The sequence below is a fragment of the Spodoptera frugiperda genome, chromosome 30 (genome assembly GCF_023101765.2).
Source record: "Spodoptera frugiperda isolate SF20-4 chromosome 30, AGI-APGP_CSIRO_Sfru_2.0, whole genome shotgun sequence".
Classification (NCBI taxonomy): domain Eukaryota; kingdom Metazoa; phylum Arthropoda; class Insecta; order Lepidoptera; family Noctuidae; genus Spodoptera; species Spodoptera frugiperda.
In genome coordinates this window covers 11823653-11849444 of record NC_064241.1, presented here as the reverse complement: position 1 = coordinate 11849444, position 25792 = coordinate 11823653, and the positions used below count along the sequence as shown (strand labels likewise).

The window sequence follows — 25792 nt, the reverse complement described above, 5'->3', positions numbered from 1 at the left end:
ATGGGACTTATGACAATGGTGAAAAGTGGGTGTATATTGCATAGCGGCATTACGTGTCGTTATGTGCACCTCTGCCCATCCCTTCGGGAATAAAAGGCGTGACGTTGCATTTATTACAAACTTTGGTCATGGTATTAAAAATAAAGAATCATTAAAAAAATATTTAATATTTTTATTTCTATATATAAACATAACACTTATACATTACGAGTATGTTATTACGTACCTACAACAGCTATGTTGATTGTTACGTACATTTTATCACACTATTATATAAAACATTTAAATTTAATGTAAAAAATGGTATAAAAATAAAATTTAATGTAAAATTATTAAATACATAAGTCTATGCAACTGATAAAAGTGTATTTAGTTTAACTTCTAAACTGGGAGTTGGAGAACTCTGGGTTGGAGGGGCTTGAGTTTACGCCAAAGTTGTTCCCGTGTGTCGCTATGGGGTTACGTGCAAAATTCTGGAAAATAATATTTAATTAATAAAATATATTGAACAAGCTCTTTATTTTTTCCTTAACCTTCAATTTTGACGAAACTGTTTTGACAATGCTCCTAATTATGTGTAATCCAACTGTGAAGACCGCGTTCAAATCCGTTGATTAGTTTCGAAGTTATAACATACCAGACAGACAGACAGACAAAAAATAAAAATAAAAATTGGTTTCTGTGACTCTTCTTTAGTTGCCTCCTATCAGTCTTTTGGAAAAATATTTAATGTACAGACATTCGATGTTTACTGTCTTATTGGGTATATGTAGGTATTGATTTAATTACCAGGCTCTCAATTTCGTTTTCGGGTGGGAAGTAATCCTTTCCAAACTGTTCCAAGTCTTCGACATCCAGCAGGTCATCGGATACTTCGCTGTAAAATATACAGACACATGTTGATTATCAAGTACCTGGGTGATTTTTCAAAAAACTTTAACAAATCATATTTCTGCCGCGTTATTAAGCATCGTGGTAGCTTGTTATCATTCTTATTTTTATTGGATTGGTTGAGAACAGTGTCACAGCTTAATTTATTGAAACCAAATTTTGTGTTGGAAACGGCAGAATTGTTAACTTTTGGTTGAGGATATTGACGCCGCTAACTTTTTATCTTTTTTTTGTAAATCACCCACCTACTCCTATTAAGTCTCTACGGTGGAAGCAGATACACAATTTGCATGGTCTTACTCTGATTAGGGCGCTTACTCTTGAAACCAATCGAAAGTCAATGCAATCTCAATAATAATTATATTTCAAAACTATGCAACCGCAATCGCAGCTATTAAAATAGCATTCAGAGTACGTAATATAAAGCCTGTACTGGCTGTACTGTATTGAATGTTTATTCAATAGTCATGCAATATGGAGGCAGCACTCGAGAATAGGTACGAAATTTCACAATATCAATGTCGATAGATCAGATTCAAGAGTAAGCGCCCAGGTACAATTCTAAAATCGGGAAATACATACTTTGTAAAGCCAATAAATTAATTGAAATATACAGTAAATATGACAGGTTCGAGTGAATAAATGCATTTAACGTAGAAGAGGAGAGAGGTGTTTTAAGTGTCCATGGACGGCGGCGATTGCTTACCATCAGGTGATACGTGTGCTCGTTTACCGGCGTGTTCCATAAAAAAGGATAATAAAACAAGGTACCTTATAGTGTCGAAGTTAGGTGTCTTAACATCCGGGTTATAGAAGGGATTGGAACCAGGTTCTGTGTGCTTGTTAATGTTTAGCACTGCTACTGACGCGTGGCTTGGCTCGATGTCCGTAGGAACATCTTTGATTGTGAGGGCTTCGATGCGCCGGTTCAGTCTGACAACATATTTAATTAGTTATTATTTTATGTATACATTACACACATATTATAATACAAAGAACAAAAGATAATTAATACATAAAAGTGAAGTACATAGGTAAGGTACTACATATTCCGATTGGAATGAAATCTCTTCCTGTAGACTTGTGGCAGGAAAAGTAATTATGACATATGTACTCAGTTTGTAATTATATACAGAACATTAAAATACCTAGAAAAGAGACTTAAATCTAAACAGACTAAACACCGAATAAATATAATAGCTAGCTAACAGCTGCAATAGCCGCAAAGTACACAAATAAATAAAGAAATCTACATATGAAATATATAAATATTGGAGGACTAAGATCTTGGACAATCTAATGACCCTGTCTAATGGCTATTGCAAATGATTTTTATTTAAGATATAAATAATGACTTGTATAATTTTCAAAATGCAAAACCGTGGAAATCGGTTCGTGCGTTCTGGAGTTATAGCATTTTTTTTTCAACAAAACTACTTGTAAATATAGCAATAATGGGTTCATTTATTAATTTAATTTTTTTACTAGATGTGGTAGATACTAACGTTCGGTTCCTAATGAAGAAAGCGATGAGGAGAGCGAGACAGATGACGGCGAGTAACGCTGCGATGCCGGCGAGGATGTACACCGCTAGCGCGTACTCTCCGCCGGGCAGCACAGTCGACCCTCCCGCCGCAAAGTCCAGTAGCGTCAATTGCTGAGTACTCAGTACCTCTCTGATGTCACGCATTGTATTGAGTTCCGTAAATAATCTAAGGACATCATATAAATTAGTATCATTTACCATTTTTACCGTACAAGGTGGGCAATCAATGCATTCAAAGCTAATGCTACTTAGGTATTCATAAGCAACGACATTGACTTACCCCTCAATATAGTCAGCTGGCACCGGCTGGTCGTCTCGTATGAAGTGAGCCTGGAGTTCTGTGTACCCCTCGCGAATCACGCCGTTGGCGTCGGTAGCCGGCAGCACGCTGTCTATGTTACAGGTCATACCAAACGCGTTGGCGAACGTTTGTGCAATCTAGTGGATGACGAGAATATATGAGACTCTAAAATGAATGGTGACTAACAACAGCACACACAGTTCTGGTATACTTACGAAATTTCTTCTCTCGTTAACTTCAGCTTCCGTGTTGTAGAACAGGAAGGCTACTCTAACGCGAGTCGATATCATGTAAATTGACACTTTTGCTCGATCACTCGCTCCACCTAAAAATGAAGGAGCTTTAAATTGAACAATCTCATAATATCCCCGATCTTGGAATTGCTTGATAAAAACTCATCGCTTGGCAGGCTTGTTTACGAGGGACCAACGAGGCAACCAAATGTACAAGAGCCGTACTAATATTTAATTCTCAAAAGCAAGGAACTATTTACTAGTCCATGCTTGATGCAACTTTGGATATAGCACTTCACTTCACTGGTATATAAACATTTTACATTGGTTAGCCTGTCCACATCTCCTCAACTGAAATCATAATTTGTCGAAAATGCTTCTTGGTGGCAATGTGACATCTATCACAATAGCTTTAAGAAACACTTACGCGTGTCACTAGCCACCACCTCGAAGTCGAAACTGCCGTGCATGACAGATGTTGGCTGGAAGTTCAGCGATATGACTCCGGTTGCAGAGTTAATGTCGAAGGCGTCCTCCACAACTGTTTGCAACGACTCGTCTATTTTCATGGTTTCTTGATCTATCGAGTAGACGATAGGAAGCCCTTCTGAATGTTTTGCCTGCAAATTATTGCCGAGTTCTAAATTTTGCAATTTTTAGTTTTCAATCAATTACTTACTATGATGACTATGAAGGGGGCATTGGATTCTTTGGATGTTTAAATAAGACTTTTTTACTTTTGTGATCATTGGTATGGCAAGAATTTGAGCCTATTTATAATAGCTTTTTTGTTACAAAGTTACTTTATTGTGACTGTTTCTGACATACTCAGTGTAAGGGGATAGTGTTGAGTGTGATACGAACCGCCAGGTAAACGAGCTCCTTGTGTATGCTATCGGTGTGTAAGACGCCAGCTGTGTAAAATTCACTTTCGAAGATCGGTCTAGGGTTTGCTTCTCGAACCTGAAAATATCATTACATATTTCAAATTGCGAACCAGCCTTCTATCAACGATAATATTATATTTTAGACAGATAAAATTATAGTTAAACTATTAGTTGCTCGAAGGTACCAGCTAACTGATATTGTAGGACTGAAATCATTCTGTCTGTTGAAATGATTCGTTGGTTCACAAGGTTCACTTACATATCCAGACCCAGCGTATTAGAGAGACTTTCTAAATAAGCCAGGTTTGCACTTTATCGAGAAATGAAAACCTAAAAAAAATCTCTTATCTGCGACGTTGCGGGTGGTGACACGAGAATAGACCTTATACCCATATCATAAAACTATTCGAGTAGAAAGGTTACGTGGGAACAGGATGATACTGACGCCGATAGTGACGGTGAGGAGTGAGGAGGACAAGGTGGAGGTGCCGCCAGGCGTGTTGGAAGCCGCCACCACTACCCTGTACTGCTCCTGTTGGCTGCGGTCCAGCGGCTTCAGCAAATAGATCACGTTAGTCTCCGGCTCCACGGCGAAGTGGTCACCATCGTTGCCATCTATGAAATTAATAAACGTATATTATAAAACCTAGATAGATAAGTGTTCGTTTACTACCAGAACGGCGAAGCCAAGATGTGGCTGAGGATGAAGCACAGACTTAGAAAGTACCTATTTACTCTGACCTTGAAAAGACCCGGGTTGTATTTCTCAGGAAAAATAGAACGGATGTTCTTAGCGACTTATGATAAATTAGCAGTATGACAAGACAAGGAGATAGAGAGAAGAAAACATGTCTCACCAACGATAGAGTAGTAGATGGTATGGCAGTCGTCCATACACCTGTAGTTTTTGGGGTCATCGGCCTGAGGAAGCTGAAACCTTTCCGACATACCAGCTTCCTTTTCTGTAACGATAAGTTAATAGGTTACTATGCTGTGGTTACTGCATACTATATACCAAGGAAGTAATAAATAAAATAAAAAATATTAATAATTTACAAGATTTGTAATAAAATGTAGGAGAGGAGATGCTACATCACTTGCACACGTATGCGCTACCTCATCTTTCAACCAAATCAAACTAAAAGTCTCGATATTTTATCTATGCGCATGAAAACTGGGGAACATGTTTATCATACATCACGAAAGTGTGGGTGAGCCATGCTTCGGCACGAATGGGCCGGCTCGACCGGAGTGATACCACGGCCTCAGAGAAAATCGACGTCAAAACGCTTTCGGTGTGTGAGTAAGGTTACCGGAGGCCCAATTACCCGCCTTCACAATATTCTCAATCCCCGATCCCCAACAAGCTTAAATCCCTAACCCCCAAAAGACTGGCAATGCACTTGTAACGCCTCTGGTATTTTAAGTGTCCATGGGCGGCGGCGATTGCTTGTGTCCGTATCTATACTGCACGTTATCATTATCTTTCCTGGTTGCATCTTAGCTCAATATTCAACAATGTCTCCGTCTTACCAACGAAGCGGACAGAAGCTGCGTTGTCGTCGAACACGGGGTCTCCCTGCGTCATCACAAACACCACAGTGACGGAGCAGTCGGTACTCCTAGGTCCCGGCTCCGTCCCGCCGTCCGTGGCCCGAATAACCAACTACAAATTAAATAATACTCAAACTCAAATAATTAATTGCATTCATTGTGTACATTTGGATAGTATATAATTAGGGGCATTTGTCAATATTACTCCAGGGGCCTTAGTCTGCTATTACAATTGTGTAAGAATGGTCAATCAGTGAGCAGTGCAAGAGGGACGGAGCTATACAACCTACATAGCTCCGTCCCTCTTGCACTGGTCAATGATCGATCATTCTGACACAATTGTAATAGCAGACTAAGGCCCCATCATCATCATCCCATCCCGAAAACGTCCACTGAACAAAGGCCTCCCCTTGGTCCTCCACGTAGAACGATGCCGCCACCTGCATCCACTGGCTCCCCGCCACTCTGACGATGTCGTCGGTCCACCTAGTGGGAGGTCTGCCCACGCTGCGTTTCCGGTCCGCGGTCGCCACTCAGTCACCTTCCTGGCCCAGCGGCCATCAGTCCTCCGAGCGACGTGGCCTGCCCATTGCTTCAGCCTGCATATTTTGAGAGCTATGTCTGTAACTCTTGTTCTTTGGCGAATTTCCATATTTCGGATTTTGTCGCGCAAAGATACTCCGAGCATAGCTCTCTCCATCGCGCGCTGGGCGACTCTGAGCCTTTCTAAAAGGCCAGCAGTTATACCATGTCTCGGTAATTACGTCATCAATGGCAACACACACTGGTTGTACATCCTGGTGTTCAGACACTGCGGGATTTTTGAAGAAGACTTCATCTTCCCATCTGCCCACTCGAGTTGGATTCTTCGAGCGACCTCTTTATCGAAGCCTACCTAGCTGGATATCTGACCCAGGTATGTGTAGTGGTCTACAACTTCGAGTATATCGTTCCCAACGACAACCGGTATAGGTGCAACATGGACATTTGACATGATTTTCGTCTTGTCCATGTTCATTTTAAGGCCCACCTGTTGGGAAACGGTATTGAGGTCGCTGAGCATGGTGTTCAGCTCTCCAGCGACTCTGCCATTACGACTATGTCTTCGGCGAAACGGAGATGAGTGATGTATTCGCCATTAATGTTGATGCCGCGTCCGCTCCAGTCCAAGCTTAAAAACGTCCTCCAGTGCGTTCGTGAACAGTTTCGGAGTATAACGTCTCCCTGTCTCACGCCCTTCCGCAACTGGATTGGCCTCGTAGTCTCTTCCTGGAGTCGGATGCGCATGGTGGCGTTGTTATACAAACACTTCAAAACCTCGATGTATCTATAGTCGATGTGGCACCGCTGGAGAGACTGAGCACCGCCCAGGTTTCGATTGAATCGAAGGCTTTCTCATAGTCCACAAACGCCAAGTAGTGGCAAGTTATACCCTCGGTCTTCTGTATAATCTGCCGCAGCGTATGAATGTGGTCTATGGTACTGAAACCTTTTCGGAATCCGGCTTGTTCGGGAGGCTGGAAGTCATCAAGCCTGCGTTCGAGACGGTTCGTGATGACCCTCGAAAACAGCTTATACACATGGCTCAGAAGTGAGATAGGTCTGTAGTTCTTTAGCAGACAGTTGTCGCCTTTTTACCCGACTGCGCCAGAAGGAGGGTTATGTTTTTCGAGTGTATGTATGTATGTATGTATGTATGTATGTATGTATGTATGTATGTATGTATGTATAATTGTTTGGCACGCTCTGCAGCCTAAACGGCTTGATGGATTTTGACTTGAAGGTGTCGTTAGATTCGTATTTACTGTGAGAGTGACACTGGATATATCAAAATTAAAAAAAAACAAAATGGCGGATTTTTGGCGCCGAATTCGAATATTTCTCACTCTCTGCCTAAACGGCTTGATGGATTTTGACTTGAGAGGTGTCATTAGATTCGTATTTACTGTGAGAGTGACACTGGATATATCAAAATAATAAAAAAACAAAATGTGGATTTTTGGCGCCAAATTCGAATATTGCTCACTCTCTAGGAACGACTCGATGGATTTCCGCTTGATAGTCGTTTGATTCGTATTTACTATGAGAGTGACACTAGATATATCAAAATGAAAAAATAATAAAACTAAAAAAAATAAATAAAAAAAAGTAATTTAAAAAACTAAAAAACCCGATGCGTTAATATTAAAATGAAAAAAACCTAAAACAAGAAAGTCATCGTAAAATTTAAGCAGTCGGGACCCATTCTAGAAAGCAAGCCGTATGCGTCCTCACTATATCTTTATATTTAGAATGGGTCCCGACTGCTTAAATTTTACGATGACTTTCTTGTTTTAGGGTTTTTTCATTTTAATATTATAAAGAAACGCAGTCGGGTTTTTTAGTTTTTTAAATTACTTTTTTATTTAAAGAACAGAACCACCACACTCCGTTGCCATGCTACCGGCGTGGTTCCCTCGAGTATGACAATTGAATAGCTTCTGGAGGACTAAAAGTTTTCCACAAGTTCCGACGGGATTAGTCATCGCCCGGCGCCTTGTTGTTTTTAAGCTACCATCCTAATCTCGTACAGGCTGATGTCTGGGATAGCCTCAGTGTAGTGCGCGTCAGTTTAGCTCTTGGGTCCCGAGCTGTACCGACGATGGGTTGCCGTGTTGAGGTGTATAACTGTCCGTAAAACCTCTGCTCTCCGAGGATCTGGACTTCGACGAGATGACGCTGCCATCCTCGAGCCTCGTATTTGGCTTTGCCCAACAGACGAATAAACTTGAGCCCTTGTTTCGCTCAATTAAGTCTCTGACTCTTGCGGCGTTATAGCAGACTAAGGCCCCAGTTTAGTAATAATTGTTGGAGAATGATCAACTATCTCCTTTCTCGTAAGATTTTCCAAATACGATAGGGTCAGGTTGGTTTTTCTACAACTTTTTTTGTTTAAGTTACGTGCTTGATTGAACATCAAAGAAACCAATTTTAATTAAAAATGATTACAATTGTAACTGAAACCGTAACAGCCTGTGACCCTTGCTCAACGCAATAGCCAGCCATACTGTAGTCGATTCATGTATCACACAATCACACTAATATTTTAAATGTGAACGTTTGTTTGTTTGGATATTAGTTCGTCAATCATGCTGAAACCACTGAACGGATTTTGATGAAATTTGGTATACAAACAGGGTATGAGTTGACTTGGGTGATAGGATACTTTTAATCCTACGGGAACCCTGGCGAAGACGCTGGCAGAAGCTGTTTTTCTTTACCATCGTTATCGTCATTTTGTTACGTCCAAAAATGTATTTAAGCTGTAGTTGTCTCGTAGAGATACAAAAGCTACGTAGCGTACGTGTATATGTAGCCAAGTAGTAACTGCGGGATTATGACTATTGTCAGTAGAATCATTTAGATTTAGTGCTCACTACAACATTAGTATAGTGTTTGTATTGAAAAGAGGATATATGATAATGCAACGCACCTCAAACTGCTGGACGCCAGCGGGCAATGCTTGCTTCAGCGTGAGCATTGCTGAGTTGTCACCGTCGTTCAACACATTGAAATATTCCGCAGCTTCATCTGGTAATATAAACTACAAGTAAATTTCGTTCACTCCCCCTTACGTTGATGTAGCAGTGATTTGTACTTCCAAAGAACCCTTATTATTTCACTTAATAAAAATGGATTTCATAAAAGTGCCTAAGAGCTTTACTCGATACAGGTTCTGATATGATTAATACTTTGAACCTATTTGCTGTTCATAAAATGAAACCTGATGAAGTCCTTACCGTTTCCAGCTATGGAGAAAGTTACTCTGCCTGCGTGTAGCCCATCTTCATCAGTGGCAGAGAGTCTGTCGAGGAACTCTCCGCTCGCGATATTAGCCAGAGCCAGCATACCATTGACTATGGCACGCTCCTGCAATAATAAGTGGAACACAAATGCTGCTTATGCTCAAACACTCTCCTGTAAATTATAATCTACAATGAAAGCCTAAAATTATTGAGACAGTTTAGCGTAGTGCGCTTTGGCAGTCATAAAATAAATAATAAATGATATTTATTTCTGTAAGTTGGTTATAAAATAACACTTTTACACGTCAATCTGTGAAATAACTTGATGAGGCCGGCATTTCCTATCCGATTACTCTAAGAAGAACTGCCGAAACAAACTCAGAGGTCATAGTCTCTTTTAAAGTCCAGACAATCAAATAAAGGATAATGTGAGAGAACCGTGCAAGCTAATTCTGATGTGGTCTTTTGAGGAAAGAACCACAACAGTATGAGTGGACCTATTCAGATGGCATTACACATGTGTCAGAAACAAGTTAAAAGTAAAAAAAACTTCGGTTGAATAACTTACCCTAGAAAGCCTGATGGTTGAGCCAGGAGTTGGGAACACAAACACCGGTGAATGGAAGTTGTATGGCCTGACGGTTAGTTGATAGGTCTCGAAAGAATCCAGCATCGGGACACCGTGGTCAAACGCCTAGAAATGATAATCACCTTACAGTTTTGTGATAAGATCGGGTGCATATCTTCACACAGCACCTGGTTAGTAAAAGACTTTTGGAAGTCATTCGCAGCTATAACGTTTTATTTATGACACAAAACAGAACTACGTTTATGTATCTTTATATAATTGCATTGTCGTGACACATGTGTTGCCAAGTGACAACCATTTAACGTAGTCTCAGCATTCAGTTCAAGGGAGTCAGTTAGTCAGTAGTGAGGGAGGGAGTTAGTAATAGCCCTCAAATCGCAACGCTTAAAAAGGCCGTTAAGCTGTTCAAAATATTTTAATTAAGACCTGTGTAATACCTTAACATGCTAATAAAGATTTTGAGTTTGAGTTATTGTGGGTCCAGTTGCAAAAGTTGAGCTTGTTCAATTTGAGAAAAATTACGGCAAGACGTCCATTCGTGAACAAAGGTCGTGTATTGGGGATAAGCACCATGCCTGCGGTTGGTAGGCAGGATCGCGGGTAGTTATCTAAATATTAAGCAGCTTTCACAGTTTCAGGACTTGTACCGGCTCTCAATTAACCTATATCTTCGAACTCTATATTTGCTTTGATTTAATACTTACACGTATCTCGACATCATAGGTTCCCCAGTATCCTCTAAGGTCCATGGTAGTCTCCAACTCTCCAACGAATTTCCAGGTATCGAGATCATCAATCGTTATTATTTTGAATGGATCTTGAGGAAGCTCGATGTCTCTATTGATCAATTTGATCGATCGAATTTCATATCCCACGCGAGAGTTGTCGTTGAATGGTTCATCTCTGTCGTGTGCGTGAATCTCTGGTGGAATGCGTTTTCCCTGAAAATTTTATCCAAAGTTAATTAGCACCACGAAAATTATCTTGTGTTCCTGTTCAGGTTCGATCAATATTGTAATGAGAGTAAACATTTTAATGGAAAATTCAAATACAGTTTCAAGGAGTGATTCCTTCTCAATTCTAAATTCGCCAAACGCCACCAGAACGTATCAAACCGTTAATGTTAATAGAACAGGGGAAGGGAACAGGAACAGGAACAATAATGTTTAAAAATATCACAAAAAGAACGCTATGTGTGTGCTGGGATCGAACCGGCATCTCGTCGGTTTATGTGTATTTCTCATGCGTATGCATAACTCTACTGCTGGCCTAAGTTCTCTTACCGGTAATTGAGCTAGTATTGTGTAAATTTATAATAAATTGTGGCATTTTTACCTCCACTTCACCTTCGGAAACGGTCCAAAATTCGCCATCAGGAATTGGTAGTTCCGGCTTATTGTCGTTTATATCAAGCAGTATAACACGCACCTCCGTGGAGATTGTGTTCTGATTGCCATCTAAACAAACACGCATTTTATGAGACTACTTTAATAATCGAACTTTGATGTTATTTGTTGCTCACACAGAAAAAATGTTTTAATGTAAACGTTACTTAAACGGGTAAAGATACTCCTTACAATTTTACCCAAAAAAATTTGGTTTTATAATGACTATAATACCTCCAGCGCCTTCCAAGTTATCGACGATGGTGAAGATGATCCTATGCTCCGGTTCCTCTCCGTCTCTGTCCAACACTTCGCTAGTGGTGAAGTGTACAAACAGTTCACCAGTATCAGGGTCCACTGCGAAGAAGTTCTCCAGCCTGTGGTTGAATGCGTAGTTGATTCTGTACGTCAGCGCGTTATTTGGTCCTGCAAAAGAATTTTGTTTTTATTAGATTAGAATAGATTATATGGTCTTTTTGTTAACATTTTTTTAGAAGTCGTGGATTGGTCAAGCGGTTCAAGCTGTATTTTAAGTGTATAAGTATTCTCAGTTCAAATGAAATATTATAGGATTTTGTGACTTTTCAATTCAACCGGTGCTGAATCTGGAACTGCTTCCGTTTCCTTGTCCTTCGTACCGTAATTTAATACATAGGTATCTAGTCCAACTACGTTCTTTTTTGGAATACTTAAATATCGGGTTATATAAGCACACTTACGATCTCTATCCTGGTCACTAGCGATGATCGTCGTGATCTTGGTACCATTGGGTGCGTTCTCATAGATGCGCTCTTCACTAGGGAACATATCTGTTTCCGCGCGTGGAATTTTGTTGTTCGTATCGGTTATCGCGATCGCTATCTGTAATTGTAAATTAAATATCAACAATACGATGCATTAATTCTCGAAGAAGTATTTGAAACCTATAAAAAATTATCGTGTTATACGGAATGCCACAGAATAAACGCCAGACTCCTAGGCACTGATTCAGGCCATGAACTGAAATTCCTCTGTCTCAAAAAGTCATGAGGAAATGATTTACGATATTTTATTATTATAGCAATAGAAGTAGGATAATGTTGTTTAAGTAACATATCATTAGAGAGATGATAGAAAATAAACGTAGTTCAGGGGCCTTAATCTGCTAGTGCGAAAGGGACGGAGCTATACAATCTACATAGCTCCGTCCCTCTCGCACTGCTCAGTGATCGACCATTCTGACACAATTTTAATAGCAGACTAAGGCCCCAGGCTGCTGGTCTCCTACTCACCTCTCCCTCGGTATTCCAGTAGGTGGGGTCAGGTGGGCACACAGGGAAGAACTCGTCAAGAGAGCACTTATCGCTGGCAGTGACCTTGTAATACAGGTAGAAGCGAGGTGGATCGTCTGCGTCAATTGCTTGGCCCTTGTTCACAGTCAGCTGACCGGTGACGTAGTTGATCGCTATCAGGTCATCAGGAGTGTCCTTGATGGGGCTAAAGTAAAAAAAGCACTAACCTATGTAAATAATGTTTTATAGGGAACTAGAGTAGCTACGACATGGGTAAATTTAACTCAAATCTCTTATTTTAATTAGTCCAAAAGCTATTTTTCAAAGTCCAATAACAAAATATATACCGTACCTTAATAAAAATATAAAATTCCTAGTCTTTTCAAATATTCGTATTAAGTAGAAATATCTAATGCTTGATAGCATTTGCATGTGTTAAGACTTCTGAACTGGGTTAATATTATACATTTAAGTGCAATGAATATTCGAAATGTACCTACATAGATAAATAGTCTGAAATATCTGGAGTGTAATCGAAAGACTTTAGATTTAGATCGTAGGTGTGTACATGAGGTTTTTTCTCTCGGATATATTTTAAAAGTAGGTATCTCAATGTTAAATACGATATTTTATGCGAGTATATAGATGATGATGGAATACTGACACCATGGTGTAGCGGACTCGGTTGTAGAGAGGGCCATCCAAGTCGGTGGCGAGCAGTGTACCGACGATGATTCCTTCGTCGGCCATCTCGCGCACGCGCAGTGGTTGCTGCAGCGTGTTGTCGGCCCATATCGGCCAGTTGTCGTTCATATCGATTATCGTCACCGTCAGCATTGCTGCAACCAATGTTTTATTATTCTACTGTCTCTGTTTTTACAAGAGTGTAGCTCTTTAGTCCTCATAAATGCTGACTTTTCTATGAAATCTTTTTGCTTTGCTCAATATTGGTTATATTGGACCAATATTGGACTATCGACGAGCAAATCAACGGATGACGTCATAAATATCCTGCATCGCACATTTGAAGTTTACATGCGAAATAACACGGATAGAAAATCCCAACGAACAACTGTTGGACAGAAAGCCCACCAAGCTGATCACCTCGCCTGGTCGAGGATCCTCCTTTTCTTAGGGAACTTTACTCTCTGTTCCCTAAAGATAGATAGGCGTATAATAAATGTAGTACTCATATTTAGGTTGGAACTGTCCATGTAATATAGGTAGTCAATTCTAGAGTGCAAAATGCCTTTACCTGATTACGGATAGCGGGAGTTTATATTTTCACTTACCTTCGTCATAATCAGGGCCAATGACAGTGTTGCGATCTATCACCCTGACGACGAGGTACAGCACCTCAAACTTCTCGTAATCGATGGTCACGCCATCACTGACCTCACTGGCCACCAAGTGACCCTCAGCTCTCCCGCGATTGTTAGGATCTGGGTATACCGTCAGAATTTCTACGCATCTGAAATGTCGGCACATAGGCACTGAGTAGCGTGTCATACAAAATTTTCTACAAAAATTTCTGAATTTTGTATATCAGAATACTAGTACAGTATACAAATTAGGTACATCCAAATATAAAGCGTCACGTAGTGGACTAAAACAATAAGGTAAAATACGACTGTTGGAATTGTCCTGTATCAAATGACTCAAACAAATACTAAAACAATAAGGTTGAAAATAAACGAAAGAAATCCGCTTCTGTTAGCTGGATGCACCATCACCACATCCACCACTGGTCTACACGGTAAGCGGAGGTTGTAATTTGTGTAAGTCTCCTGGGGCCCTAGTATGCTATTACAATTGTGTCATTGTAATAGCATACTAAGGCCCCTGTAGTCGTACCCGTGGTAGTCTGCAGTGTTGGGTCCATTGGTGCCCTGCTTCGTAGCATAAGAATTGTCCCAATCGATCTCGAAGTGTAAATCGGCCGTGGTGTCAGGATCTGTCGCCGTTAGCCCCTCGGTAATCGGGTGCCCGACTTCAACGTTCTCTTCTACACTTGGACTGGAACGTGGCTACAATAAAGAGAAAGCTTATTCATTCATTCAGTAAACTGAATAGAATAGGATAAATTCATTAATCAAAAACAACGACTTACTCATGTCAGTCATTCGAAATTAGAGAAATTATTGAAAAGTAAACCTTTATTAGAAAATATTAAGGTGGAATTTCAACAAATAAAATCTAACACAACAAGAAGGTATAAATAAACTGATGATAGAAAACATGTACTAGATACCTACTCTATCTCTATAACATGATCTAGAGGTTAGTGTAGGTATAAGAATGGATTGCCTCACCAGTCGCAGTATAGGTGGCGTGTTGTTGATGTCTTCCAAAAATATCGTGAGCTGTGTGGTAGCCCTGTTCTGAGGTAAACCTAGTGTATCAACAGCCAGAATCTGCAATTAGATGTCGGAACATTCAGCTATTTGTTTACGATCTAAACTACATACATTCTAAACCTAGAAAAACCGTTAGGCTACTCTTGATTGACAATTGTTTGTCTTGTACCCACGGAATAAAAAAAAACACGCGTAACACGCCCACATCACACTTTCACTAGTTTTCTGTATTCCGTGGTTACACCTATTTAGGCTTACTATAATTTGTAGGTGACATAAATAATTGAACAATGACCATACAGTTAATTTTTTTTTTTTTTATTAAAAACGTTAAACGTTGCCCCACACTAGGATTTTCTCCTGTGTCGTGGGTGCGTTTACAAACATACAAGTTCACATACACATGACACCCAGACCCGAAACAACAATTTGTGGATCACACAAAGAGTTGCTCCGTGCGGGAATCGAACCTGCTACCCGTTGCGCGGCAGCCAGTTGCCCAGCCACCGCACCAACCGTGCAGTCAAAGCTTTAGTTGTAGCGAGTTCAACTTCGACTCCCAGGTCCACAAATTGTTGCTGTGATAAAAGCATCCACGACAGAGTAAGGAGTTTAAGGAGCAACGTTTAAAAAAAGTTTCAATCAGATTGGCTAGTGCTGAAATCAACGCCGTAAACTCGACCTATTATGGCCACGTAGCATTTGGCTGTGCACTGGACATTTTGCGCTCTGACAACGTTTTTAATTATATTATTCATTGTTTTTACTGTTATATTACGATGACGATGATGAAGTTTACCTGAACTATGATTTCGTTCTGTCTTTGATAATCAAAGTAATCGTCCCGTGACACGTACACATCTCCAGTCTCTATGTCAATTCTTAGGAAGTTTGCAGCGTTGCCCAATATCGAGTGCCTAAACAGAAACAATATAAACGGAGTATTTAGTCTCCCGAAGACCGGTGCCTGGGTGTGATGCATATTTATAAAAAGTGTTAGGTACTATCTAAAATTTACTTTTACTTTAAAGAATAAAAACCATGTTCTAGGTTTGAATCAATTCATTTTAATCAGAAGTTGACTAAACCTAGAGAGCGCCCTAGGCAAGCACCTGGGCGCCTTTAATTTTTTAGGCGCTGCCGTCGCTTTAAGGGAAGTTCAGTACACGCGTCTCGCAGCGCCCTTCTTTAACCTGGCGCCTTAGGCTATAGGCGCTTGCCTAATTTGCCTTAGGGACAACACGGCTCTGCTTATTCTTATTCTGCTTGCTAATTACGACTTTGAAAGCTAACCAAAATTATATTTTGTAAGAAGAACTAATTTCTAAAATCTTTAGGTAGGTATACTCTCCAGGGACCCTTTGTCTTCTAGTGTCTTAGTCGTCATCCAATCACTAGCAACGGAAGAGATTATTTTTACTACTTACTCGACTATGTCACCGATGTCTCTGTCTTTAGCCCGGTATTTACCAACGTGGAAGCCATCACCGACCGTCTCCTCAAATGTCACGTTGTAGGCGTCCTCGTCGAATATAGGTAGCTCATCATTCCAATTGATAAGGTTAATGTTAATAATTGCTTCCCCAATGTGATTGTTATCGTGTCTGTCAATTGCTACTGCCTGTAAAGTTACAGCCATTAATAACTTATTCATATAGTAATTCTGTAAAACTTCAGCTTTGGTTGTAAAATTAAGTTTAAAATAATATACCTTTAGCTTTATTCCTGGTCTGTAGTCGTCATCTTCATAATCCAACATGTTATGGATTCTAGTACCTATGGTGAAAGACTGGGCCTGGTAACCTTCTTCAGGGGCGATGTAGAAAGCGGTATGGGCCCCCTCTGGCTGTATACTCTCTAAGTGAACGTCGTACTGAGCGTGGGGACCCTAGGAGAAATTGGAAATAAATTATACTTATATCCGGAATTATGCTCATCGACTGTAACTGTGAACAGGGGGCCTACTCTAATTCAACGAACGAACGAAAAAGCTTTACAGATTGCATACTACAATTCTATTTATTGCGAACTTTCGGGAACAAAAATTAAGATAAATAAATAGGTTTTAATATGAAATTAAAAATAAAACGTTATTCTATTAGTAAATCAATAAAACCTACGGACTCACAAATCTTTATAGCTAAAAGCAGAGTTACAGTGAAAGCGGACTCTCGTTCATCAGGTAAGATAAGAACACTGTAAAACAGTGTTCGTAGTATAAATTTAATATTTTTACAAGAGAAAATATTCACAGAATGTTTACAAAAATTAACAATTACTTACAATGTCACGGTCATGAAAACCAAACTCTTGCAAATCTAAGGTCATCGCAGTTTCTTCCATTATGGAGATCGTGTATTCTTTATGGAAGGGTTCTGGCCTCTGATCATTTATATCGTTAATTATAATCGTCACATTTGCTGAGGTCTCGAACGATGATTCACCTTCTTTGTCATTATCACCTTGTTTATATGCAATTATTCTTATATGAAACATATCCCTTTTCAGGTAGTCTCTGTCTATAGGAGCCACGTGGAATCTGGCACCGTCTCTGCCTTCCCCCATGTTCTCAATGCTGAAGAATTCTTTGTCTATAAACATAATAAGCAAATTAAAGTGGACAATTGCGTGAATAACTTAAAATATTGTTATTATTATGTATGTCTAAACACGGGACAGCAGGGTGCCGGTCATTTGGGAGGCGTATGAGGAGCCGAAGCCAACTGCGCATAGGCTTTTTAGACAACTTTAATCTAAGGGGCTTCTCACGTTAAGCGGACAACCAAAAGTGGTGATGAAGTTTCCTTAAACATATACAATGTGATAGGGGCGAGTCTTCTAACCCGTTAAGGCTGAGTTCTACACCTAATTTTATCGACAAAAGTCGAAGGTGGTGTCGAATCCCCTCCCCCTAAAAGTTATGGCTATAATATTTTTTTTACTTCAAAGACTAAACATGAATAAATCATGCGACCAGGAATGAAAAAAAAATCATTTGTGAATTATTTTTACCGAAAAATCACAATTTTTCATGGGGAGACGCTTCAACTCACAGTATATTTGGTTGGGTGGTATATATACTTCGCCTGGAAGTGTTTGGTAGATATAGTTAAATAAAGAAGGACAACGGAAATATTATAGTGGCTGAATGGTGAATAAATTACCACCACCACTTTACTCAAATCATCTGCATCTGCCTCTCTCGCCGCTTAAAAATTGTTTCTACCGTCCGAGCAGGATCGCTGCCCTCGCAACACCACTCTGGGCGGCCAAGAATGGCAAGCCAGAAGTGGGAGACCTGTTTCTCATCAGTGTTCACTCCAGTTAGCCAATTAAGACCACCTGGAGAAAAAGGAACGGTCACTTCCCTGGAACACTTGGGATGCTAGTAATAATAATAATTATCCGTCACCAACAACTATTGCAACAACTACAACGACTTGTTGAGTCTGAGGTTCCGTACTACAAGTATGTGCTCGACCCAGTTCTAGAAAACGGCCATGTTACAGTCTACTGGGACCGGTCTATCATCACTGACAGGACTATTGTAGCCAATAAATCTGATATAGTGGTGATAGACCGACAAGCGTGTGAAGCGGAAACCTCGTGAAAGCTGAGAAAGATAAACAAATAAAATATCTTGACTTGGCTCACGAGGTTATCGAGATATGGAATGTGGATTCGGCTATTATTAGGCCGATAGTGGTGCCGGTCAATAGGTTGATCCCTAAAAGCCTCGTCATCCATATTAAGAGGCGGACGTTAGGCTGATGGATCAAGGATCTGATACAGAAGGCAGTACTTCTGGAAACGGCACGTATTGTGAGGAGGTTTCTGTCTCTAGAGCCATATGTATTTCGCCGTGAATTATGCGAGTGATCCGTAGCTACGCTAATCGCATTCGATTCAATAGTATTGTATTGCGAGCACTGTATCTCTCATTACTGAGGCTTTAGTAATAATTTAATCTTACCTTCATCTTCAGTTTCTATACGATAGAATATAGGTTTATTGATTCCCGTGTCGCCATCAATAGCTCGCACTGTGAACGATTTCGCCTGTTTTTCATCAAACTGTTGCACAGCAAAGATCTCCATCCACCGAGGATTTCTATGTTCCACGTTCTCTACTTCAACCATCATGACCACGGTCCTATTGTTTGGTAAGGAATCCTGAGGATTTGCATTTGACAGTGATAGTGATGATAGTTATTAAAATAAAAAGGACTTCAAAATCCGAAAAATAGACAAAAAGTAAAAATAAAAAAGGCAAAAATAACTGTTAAAAGCACCCACTCACTGATAGACCCTTACGTATAACATAATTGGCCAAAAGAGAGTACCTAATTGATGTTTCCTAAATAAAATTTCATGTATTCACGTTATTTAATGCCTCACAAAATAATTTACTTACAGAAGCCGTGACTCTGAATATGTGTAGAGGATTCTCTTCGTAATCAAGAGATTTTTTCAATTCAAGAACCATATACACCTTCGTCCAATCGCCCGGATAATCTTTTCTGGTCAGTTCGAATACTTTTTCGTCTCCTCTCTCGCTGTCTATATGATAACTCATAACACTTGTACTGATCAGACCGTCTGCGTCGGACACGATATATTTACATTCTGTAACATGGGGTTCAACAAGTTCCTGAAAAATTATGTTCGATTAATTAACCTTTTGGATAATTTAATTTTCACTAACAATTAGAACCATATTTAATTTTTCTTCCAAGCAAGGAATGAATTTGCAGCCTCCCTCCCGCTCGCAACTGATGCAATGCACGTGCAGCAGAGATGCAACACTAAACACTCACTTATGACATGTAACAAATCACTCGAACTACACACTACACGTGTTTCGCTAATTCGCGGAACATCTTCTGGTGTAGACTCAGACGACATCCTTTTTTATACTTTGTCTAACACAATCCTATAGGCCACAGGTATGGGTGTTGCTGACGATACAGCGGGTTCGAGATCCGATTGTGGCAGTTATTTAGCATCATATTATTCAACTTGTTCCTTACCGGTAAGTTGCAAGGCTCTAACATCTCAATGATGGGCGCATTGTCGTCGATGTTCACAATATCCAGCCTCACCGTTACAACCAGCGACTGGCCTTCCACACTCACATCGAACGTGTATCTCTGCATATCAGGAGTTTCATAGTCCTGCCTTTAACAAGCACTATAGGTTACACACTATACCACTAGCGTAACAGTTCACCTCATAGGGCAGTATAGTCAAAGGATTCTTAGGTTTATATAGATAGTAATTGATCCGATTTGGGTTACTAGTATTCAATTTTAGAGATTCAGTAGGATAACAGTGCGGACCCCAGTCTTGCACATGCTGTTTTGAGGTTGCAAACCAATAAATGTAGGTACAAAGTTTGCAAGCCCTTCAGGATTCTTATTCGGAAATTCTATTCTATTCTAAAAGATGACCTTATAATATGACCTTATAATCACCTTTGAGTAATTACAAGATGCCAGTCTCCAGTTGCGTCAGGATATTTACGAATTTCGGCTCCAAGCATGTGGGCTGCACCAACACGAAAAGGTACTCTTATCTGAGGAGGGGTGTTTCCTGAAAGAAATTTATAGAAGTTTACTTATATAGTCTCGTTTTAGTTGAAGTTAAAAAGAAAATACTTATTTTTTGATTGGTCAAATATTGTAAACTATTCGTCCAATTAAGCAACGGAATGAACATTTTGTGTTGATAAATGAACATTATTATTAAAGCTGACGGCGGTAAGTATTTATGATTTCATTGGGATGGGGATAAGATTGTGACTTTACGTATGAATTGACATTATAACACCCAAATCTGCTTACCTTGGTAGTTAATTTTCGCAATGACTACGGGACCTTCGATCTCCTCCTCCATGTAAATTCTCTGGTCACCATGGTTGTTGCTCCAGGGATCAGGTTCATAGTCATTGAGGCAGACCTCTTCTCGATCCTCAGCTGGTAATAGTGGCTGCTGAGCCCATGTTAAACCTATCGAAATATTTGTTCAATTAAAAGAATCCATGGAAACTAAAAAAAAAACTTCTTGATCTTGATCTTGAAACTTCCTTGTGCGAACTGCTAGGGAGTGGAACTCCTTGCCGGAGTCTATGTTTCCTGATGGGTACAACCTGGGTGTCTTCAAAGCCCTAGTGAATAGGTTGCTTATGGGCTTCATCGTAGGCCGCATCATCACTTACCATCAGGCGAGATAGCGGCCAAACGTCGGCCCATTTCACATAAAAAAAAAAACTATAAAAAAGAGGTTTTGGTATTGAAGTATTAGTGTCACCCCCGTCGTGTCGCGTCGACTCAATCATACCGTAGCTTGGCTCTCTGATGGTAGATAATGATGTTCATTATCTAAAATTACTTGTAAGTGTTACTTACAAGTAATTTTTATTATGCATGCTTACCGTCAAAATTTTGTGGTGGGAAGTCAGGCCTGTCTGGTCTGGGTATTTGTACCATGTAGCCACATCGATCTGGAGACATAAGTACAAGTTATAGTTATGACACTTGTTAATAATGTTACACCTGCTTGCATAAAGTAATACAAGTTACTTAACTTCCAGAATAGGTAACTAAGTACAGTGTGCAATCTAAATGTTACTGATGAGATGAGATGTTGGTTATGTGTGACAACCAGTTACCTCAGGTTCCTCTCGCGTCGCACACTTTAAACTAGGCTAAATAATAACACAATCCACAACTTTTCAACAGTTAATTGGACCAATATCATTATCATGAAGGCTGACAGTTTGGATATACGCATGCCTAGTCGGTCTTCTAGTTACATATATAAAAATATAAATTGGTATTTGGTAGCTTAATGTAGTATCCTCCGTACCTACATTACCTACCTCGCTGTGCTGTAGCAGTGGTGAGTACCAGCAATGTTGCTGTCAGTATTCGCACATCGACCGCCATCTCATGATCTTGCAGTTCTCACTTCTCTAGCGATGTTACAGCTTTGTCTGTGGAAATGTATTTATTAACTATCTTTCTCCGATCATGTTCATTATTAGAATTCGTCCCCTCTAGGAACATTTGTCGAGCGACCCGTGTCCCGCTGGTGACAACGGGTGATGTCGGGCGACGTCGCTGCGACTTTATTAAAACTGTTCCGTGTCGCACAGTCGATGAATATTAGTGATAGATTGTGGACGGATTATATATTGTTAATATTAATATTTAATTATTTTATCTACCAAGAACAAATTTAATCTACCTCGACTGTGCGACAAGGAACAGTTTCAACAATGTCGCAGCGATGTCGTCTGACGTCGCTTGACATCGCCCGATGTCTCCGGGGACACAAGTCGCTTGACAAATGTTCCTAGTGGAGTCGAGGCTTAAGGGAACAGAGAGTGCACCTGTGCATTTATGACCGGAGCTGCGGACTACCTAGCGGGTTTACCGGGGCTCCGGCTCGAAAAGCAGGAGAAGGAACGGGGTGGTTTTTAGTCAGTAAAGTCTGACACTCCCTCTCGCCTTGCCCAAGGCGGGAGAAGTCATTGGATGATTTTCCGCCCTCAAAAAAATGCATTTATGTACCGACTCATTTTTCCCATTTAAAGATTTTTAGAGAAAATCGAACAAAATGTGTCGGTATAGGAATGTTTATGAAATCAAGTGCTTTATGTTTTGATAATTATCAGTAATTCTCAATCAGACATTCCCATCTTTGTGATAGTGAGGTAACGAGGCAGTTTGAATGTCGTACCGGTTACCGAAAATTAAAAAAAGATTTGATCTGAAAGATATCTAGATCTATCGATACCAAGGCCTAACTATAATAACATCACAACTTTTGCTTTTATGATATAAGCTGGTAAACGAGTAGGCGGATTACCTAATGGTAAGAAATCTTCGCTGCCCATGAACACCCGAAACACCAAAAGCGTTTCAAGTGCGTTGCCAACCTTTTGGGGGTTAGGAATTTAAGTTTTGTTGGGAATCGGGATTGGAAAGAGGGGGTTCTCTCACATAATCATCTTCATTTTCATCAAAAGGTAATACCTAATTACCCATAGTCTTCGCGCGCGCCTCAAGGAGTCATTAGACTACTACAGATAGGGCTCAGTTGAGCTGATGCTCGATGCGGTATCTGGTATATCTAAATTTATGATACATCTTTAAACAATCGTCAGACTTTTATGGATGGGCGTCATGGAAATACGAAGCATTAGATTCGAAAAGTCAAATCGGACAATGGAAAGAATGAAATAAATAAATATTGTTTTTTCATTCTGCAATGCAAAGTCTTTGTCGCAAGCTACCTAATCAATGTTTTGTAACATTCCATCTATAGGTATTTAAACCTCATCAACAATCCCGTATCAGTTCACAAATTATTTTTGCATTTTTTGACTATCTTAATACATTTCAAGGGTCCATTCAAAGCATACAGATAGTGTATATAATAATTACCTAGTATATAAATGTAGTGGTATACATATAACTATTACCTAGTACACATAGCGAGTACGAAAACATGTGCCAGTACTTATAATTTTATTATGAGGGAAAGTAAACAAAAGAAATTCAGAAGTGATCCGCCAATCGAATCTTGATAGATATTTTAATTATTATTTATCATTCTATGCTTTCGATCAATGTCCATATTATATTTATCGAACTTCTACGCATTCTAAATCAATATTTATATTTTAAACATTGCAAATACATCCCGGCCACTTATCTAAAATTTAAGGACGTTTGTTTGTTTATTAAAACTAAGATTCTAAAAGACAAGTAAAAAAATAATCGTGTAGTAACATGAAATACAGTATTAGTACTTGATGGTAAGCAGGCACTTAATAGCAGGTACTCCCTCCCTACTAATTTACTTAGGTGGCAAGTTTTTATATCTGACTAGCAAACCGGTCAACGCCGTTATAATGATTTTCCTGAATTTTCTTTGCTATAAACCTCACGGAGCACAAGACCTTTCCAACGAATGCAAAACCGTGGAAATCGGTTCGTGCATTTTGGAGTTATAGCGTCAGGAAGGAAAACCCGACTTATTTTTAGATAATAAAATGGAAGTAGAAGGTGGTAGAAGCCTAAAGATACAGACTGTGAAATAAGCTATTAAAGTAATACTAACCTGTCAATACTTTAACAATATTCCGAAATCTTAAACAATATTCCGAAATCTTTAACAATATTCCGAAATGTTTACACTGTACCCACAAACCACTAGAAAAAAATAAATAAAAAAAGTTTTCACCACAGAATGTCACTTTGTTTCACTATATTTAATGCGACTGTATGTTTTTTGTCAAAATCGTCGGATATCGATAAGATTAAACGATAGGTACCTAATTACGTATTTTACATATCGATTAAGGCGAACGATAGCCTCCGATAGCGGATTGCGATTAATATTTTGTATCCTGAAAAGTATTTAACCTACCAATGACTTTAGCGGAAAGTTTTTTTTTAAGGATAGACTCTGAATTTGTTTGTGGACGATCATCAGTGTATCATCATGTTTAAGTGGGGGAGAGCCATGCTTCGGCACGAATGGGTGTTGTTTCACGTCGGTTTTCGGTGACGCCGTGGTATCACCCCGGTCGAGCCGGCCCATTCATGCCGAAGCATGGCTCTCCCACACTTGAAATGTGTGATCCCACAAAAACATTTCATGTTAAATGTTGCCAAGACGAGACCATATAGCTCGCACTGTCAAAAAGTAATCAGATCCCGTGTAGAGCCAAGTTTCTAACCCTATACTTTTGAACTGGCGAGTCGGCCGCACGGACTTTTTGCTATTCGTCATATGGGCTTGAGCTTAAAAATCTATTCAATCTTCTAAACTCTTTCCGTGCGGCCAAACTTGGCTCTACACGGGATCTGATTACTTTTTGACAGTGCGAGCTATATGGTCTCGTCTTGGCAACATTTAACATGAAATGTTTTTGTGGGATTTCATTTCTTTTTGTAGGTTGCTTATGATAGAAAGATAAAATGAGCGACAAATTCACCTACTAAACTACTAAATTTATAAGAAAATTGGAAACGTAATCCTAATACTTTTTATCAATGAAAATTAAAACACTAGTATCTAAACCTTTACCTACTAAACTACTAACAATTAAATATTAGGCAAATGGTTTTTTTCTCCGCGATAGCAAACTTTTAAATCACCGAAATATTCCGAAAACTTTTCATTCAACGAGACAACCGTCAACGACGTCTGCCCTCGCGCGTCTGCCCGCGTTCGGGTGCCGCGCTCGCTGACGGGCCGATTATTTTTAGCTACTGCGCGGGGACGAGGGGGCAGGCGGCGGGCGTTGGCGCATACTATACTTACGATGCTTATGTTCAAAAGTATAGGTTGATTAATAAACACTTACCGAAGTGAAGTGTAGTAATATTATTCATATCTAAGTACTTATGGGTAGGATAATGTTTTGATTTGATGAAAAGTTTGTGTTCTATGTACTTGTGTATAATTTTCAGATCTCAAGCAGGAAATAGGGAATTAAGTTTCCCTATTTCAGATTTTTACCCCTCCGCGGCCGCATTCAGACCTCTAGGGTCAAAAGTTGCGGAAGTCTCGAACAAACTTTCACCCCCTAGTTTAAGGGGTTGGGGGGTAAAAGTTCCAAGTTTTAGGATTTTTTTGTTGTTTGGGTACTAATACTAGCTTACATACCAAATTTCAGTTTTCTAGGACTTCAGGAAGTACCTTAAGAATTTTGTTGATCATCAGTGAGTGAGTGAGTGACGAAATCGGGGTATTTTAGATATCAATAAAATCTAAAGTATAAGAGCTATGCAATTGAAACTTTAGAGGTTTATTAAGTCTACCACTGACATTATATCCTGAAAATTTTGTTTATCTGGTATAACCCAAACTCAAGTTATGAAGGTTCAAAAATACGACGAAGCGCTTCGAGAAAAGGTAGGTAGTGCCCTTGCGCTTCGCTTGGCTCGTCTTGGCGGGCACTACCGTGCCCCCAGATA

General features: G+C 39.7%; 1 protein-coding gene across 1 annotated transcript; it reads right to left on the bottom strand.

The window, feature by feature from the left end:
- Positions 1–151: 151 nt before the first annotated feature.
- Positions 152–24098, bottom strand: LOC118269657 (protocadherin Fat 3). The gene is made up of 35 exons (XM_035584870.2): positions 23928–24098; positions 21679–21792; positions 21232–21300; positions 20642–20806; positions 20273–20390; positions 19829–19976; positions 19213–19449; positions 18773–18971; positions 17083–17390; positions 16511–16687; positions 16227–16420; positions 15599–15716; positions 14755–14856; positions 14297–14469; positions 13735–13913; positions 13107–13281; positions 12443–12647; positions 11891–12032; positions 11406–11597; positions 11122–11243; positions 10491–10727; positions 9766–9891; positions 9192–9321; positions 8885–8982; positions 5392–5524; positions 4716–4820; positions 4304–4473; positions 3836–3934; positions 3399–3591; positions 2954–3063; positions 2718–2875; positions 2397–2603; positions 1663–1824; positions 790–877; positions 152–473 (listed from the first exon to the last, which is right to left on the bottom strand). The coding sequence occupies exons 2-35, from the start codon at positions 21743–21745 to the stop codon at positions 375–377; spliced, it is 5205 nt and encodes a 1734-aa protein (XP_035440763.2). The 5' UTR covers positions 21746–21792; positions 23928–24098; the 3' UTR covers positions 152–374.
- Between the last annotated feature and the right edge of the window lie 1694 nt (positions 24099–25792).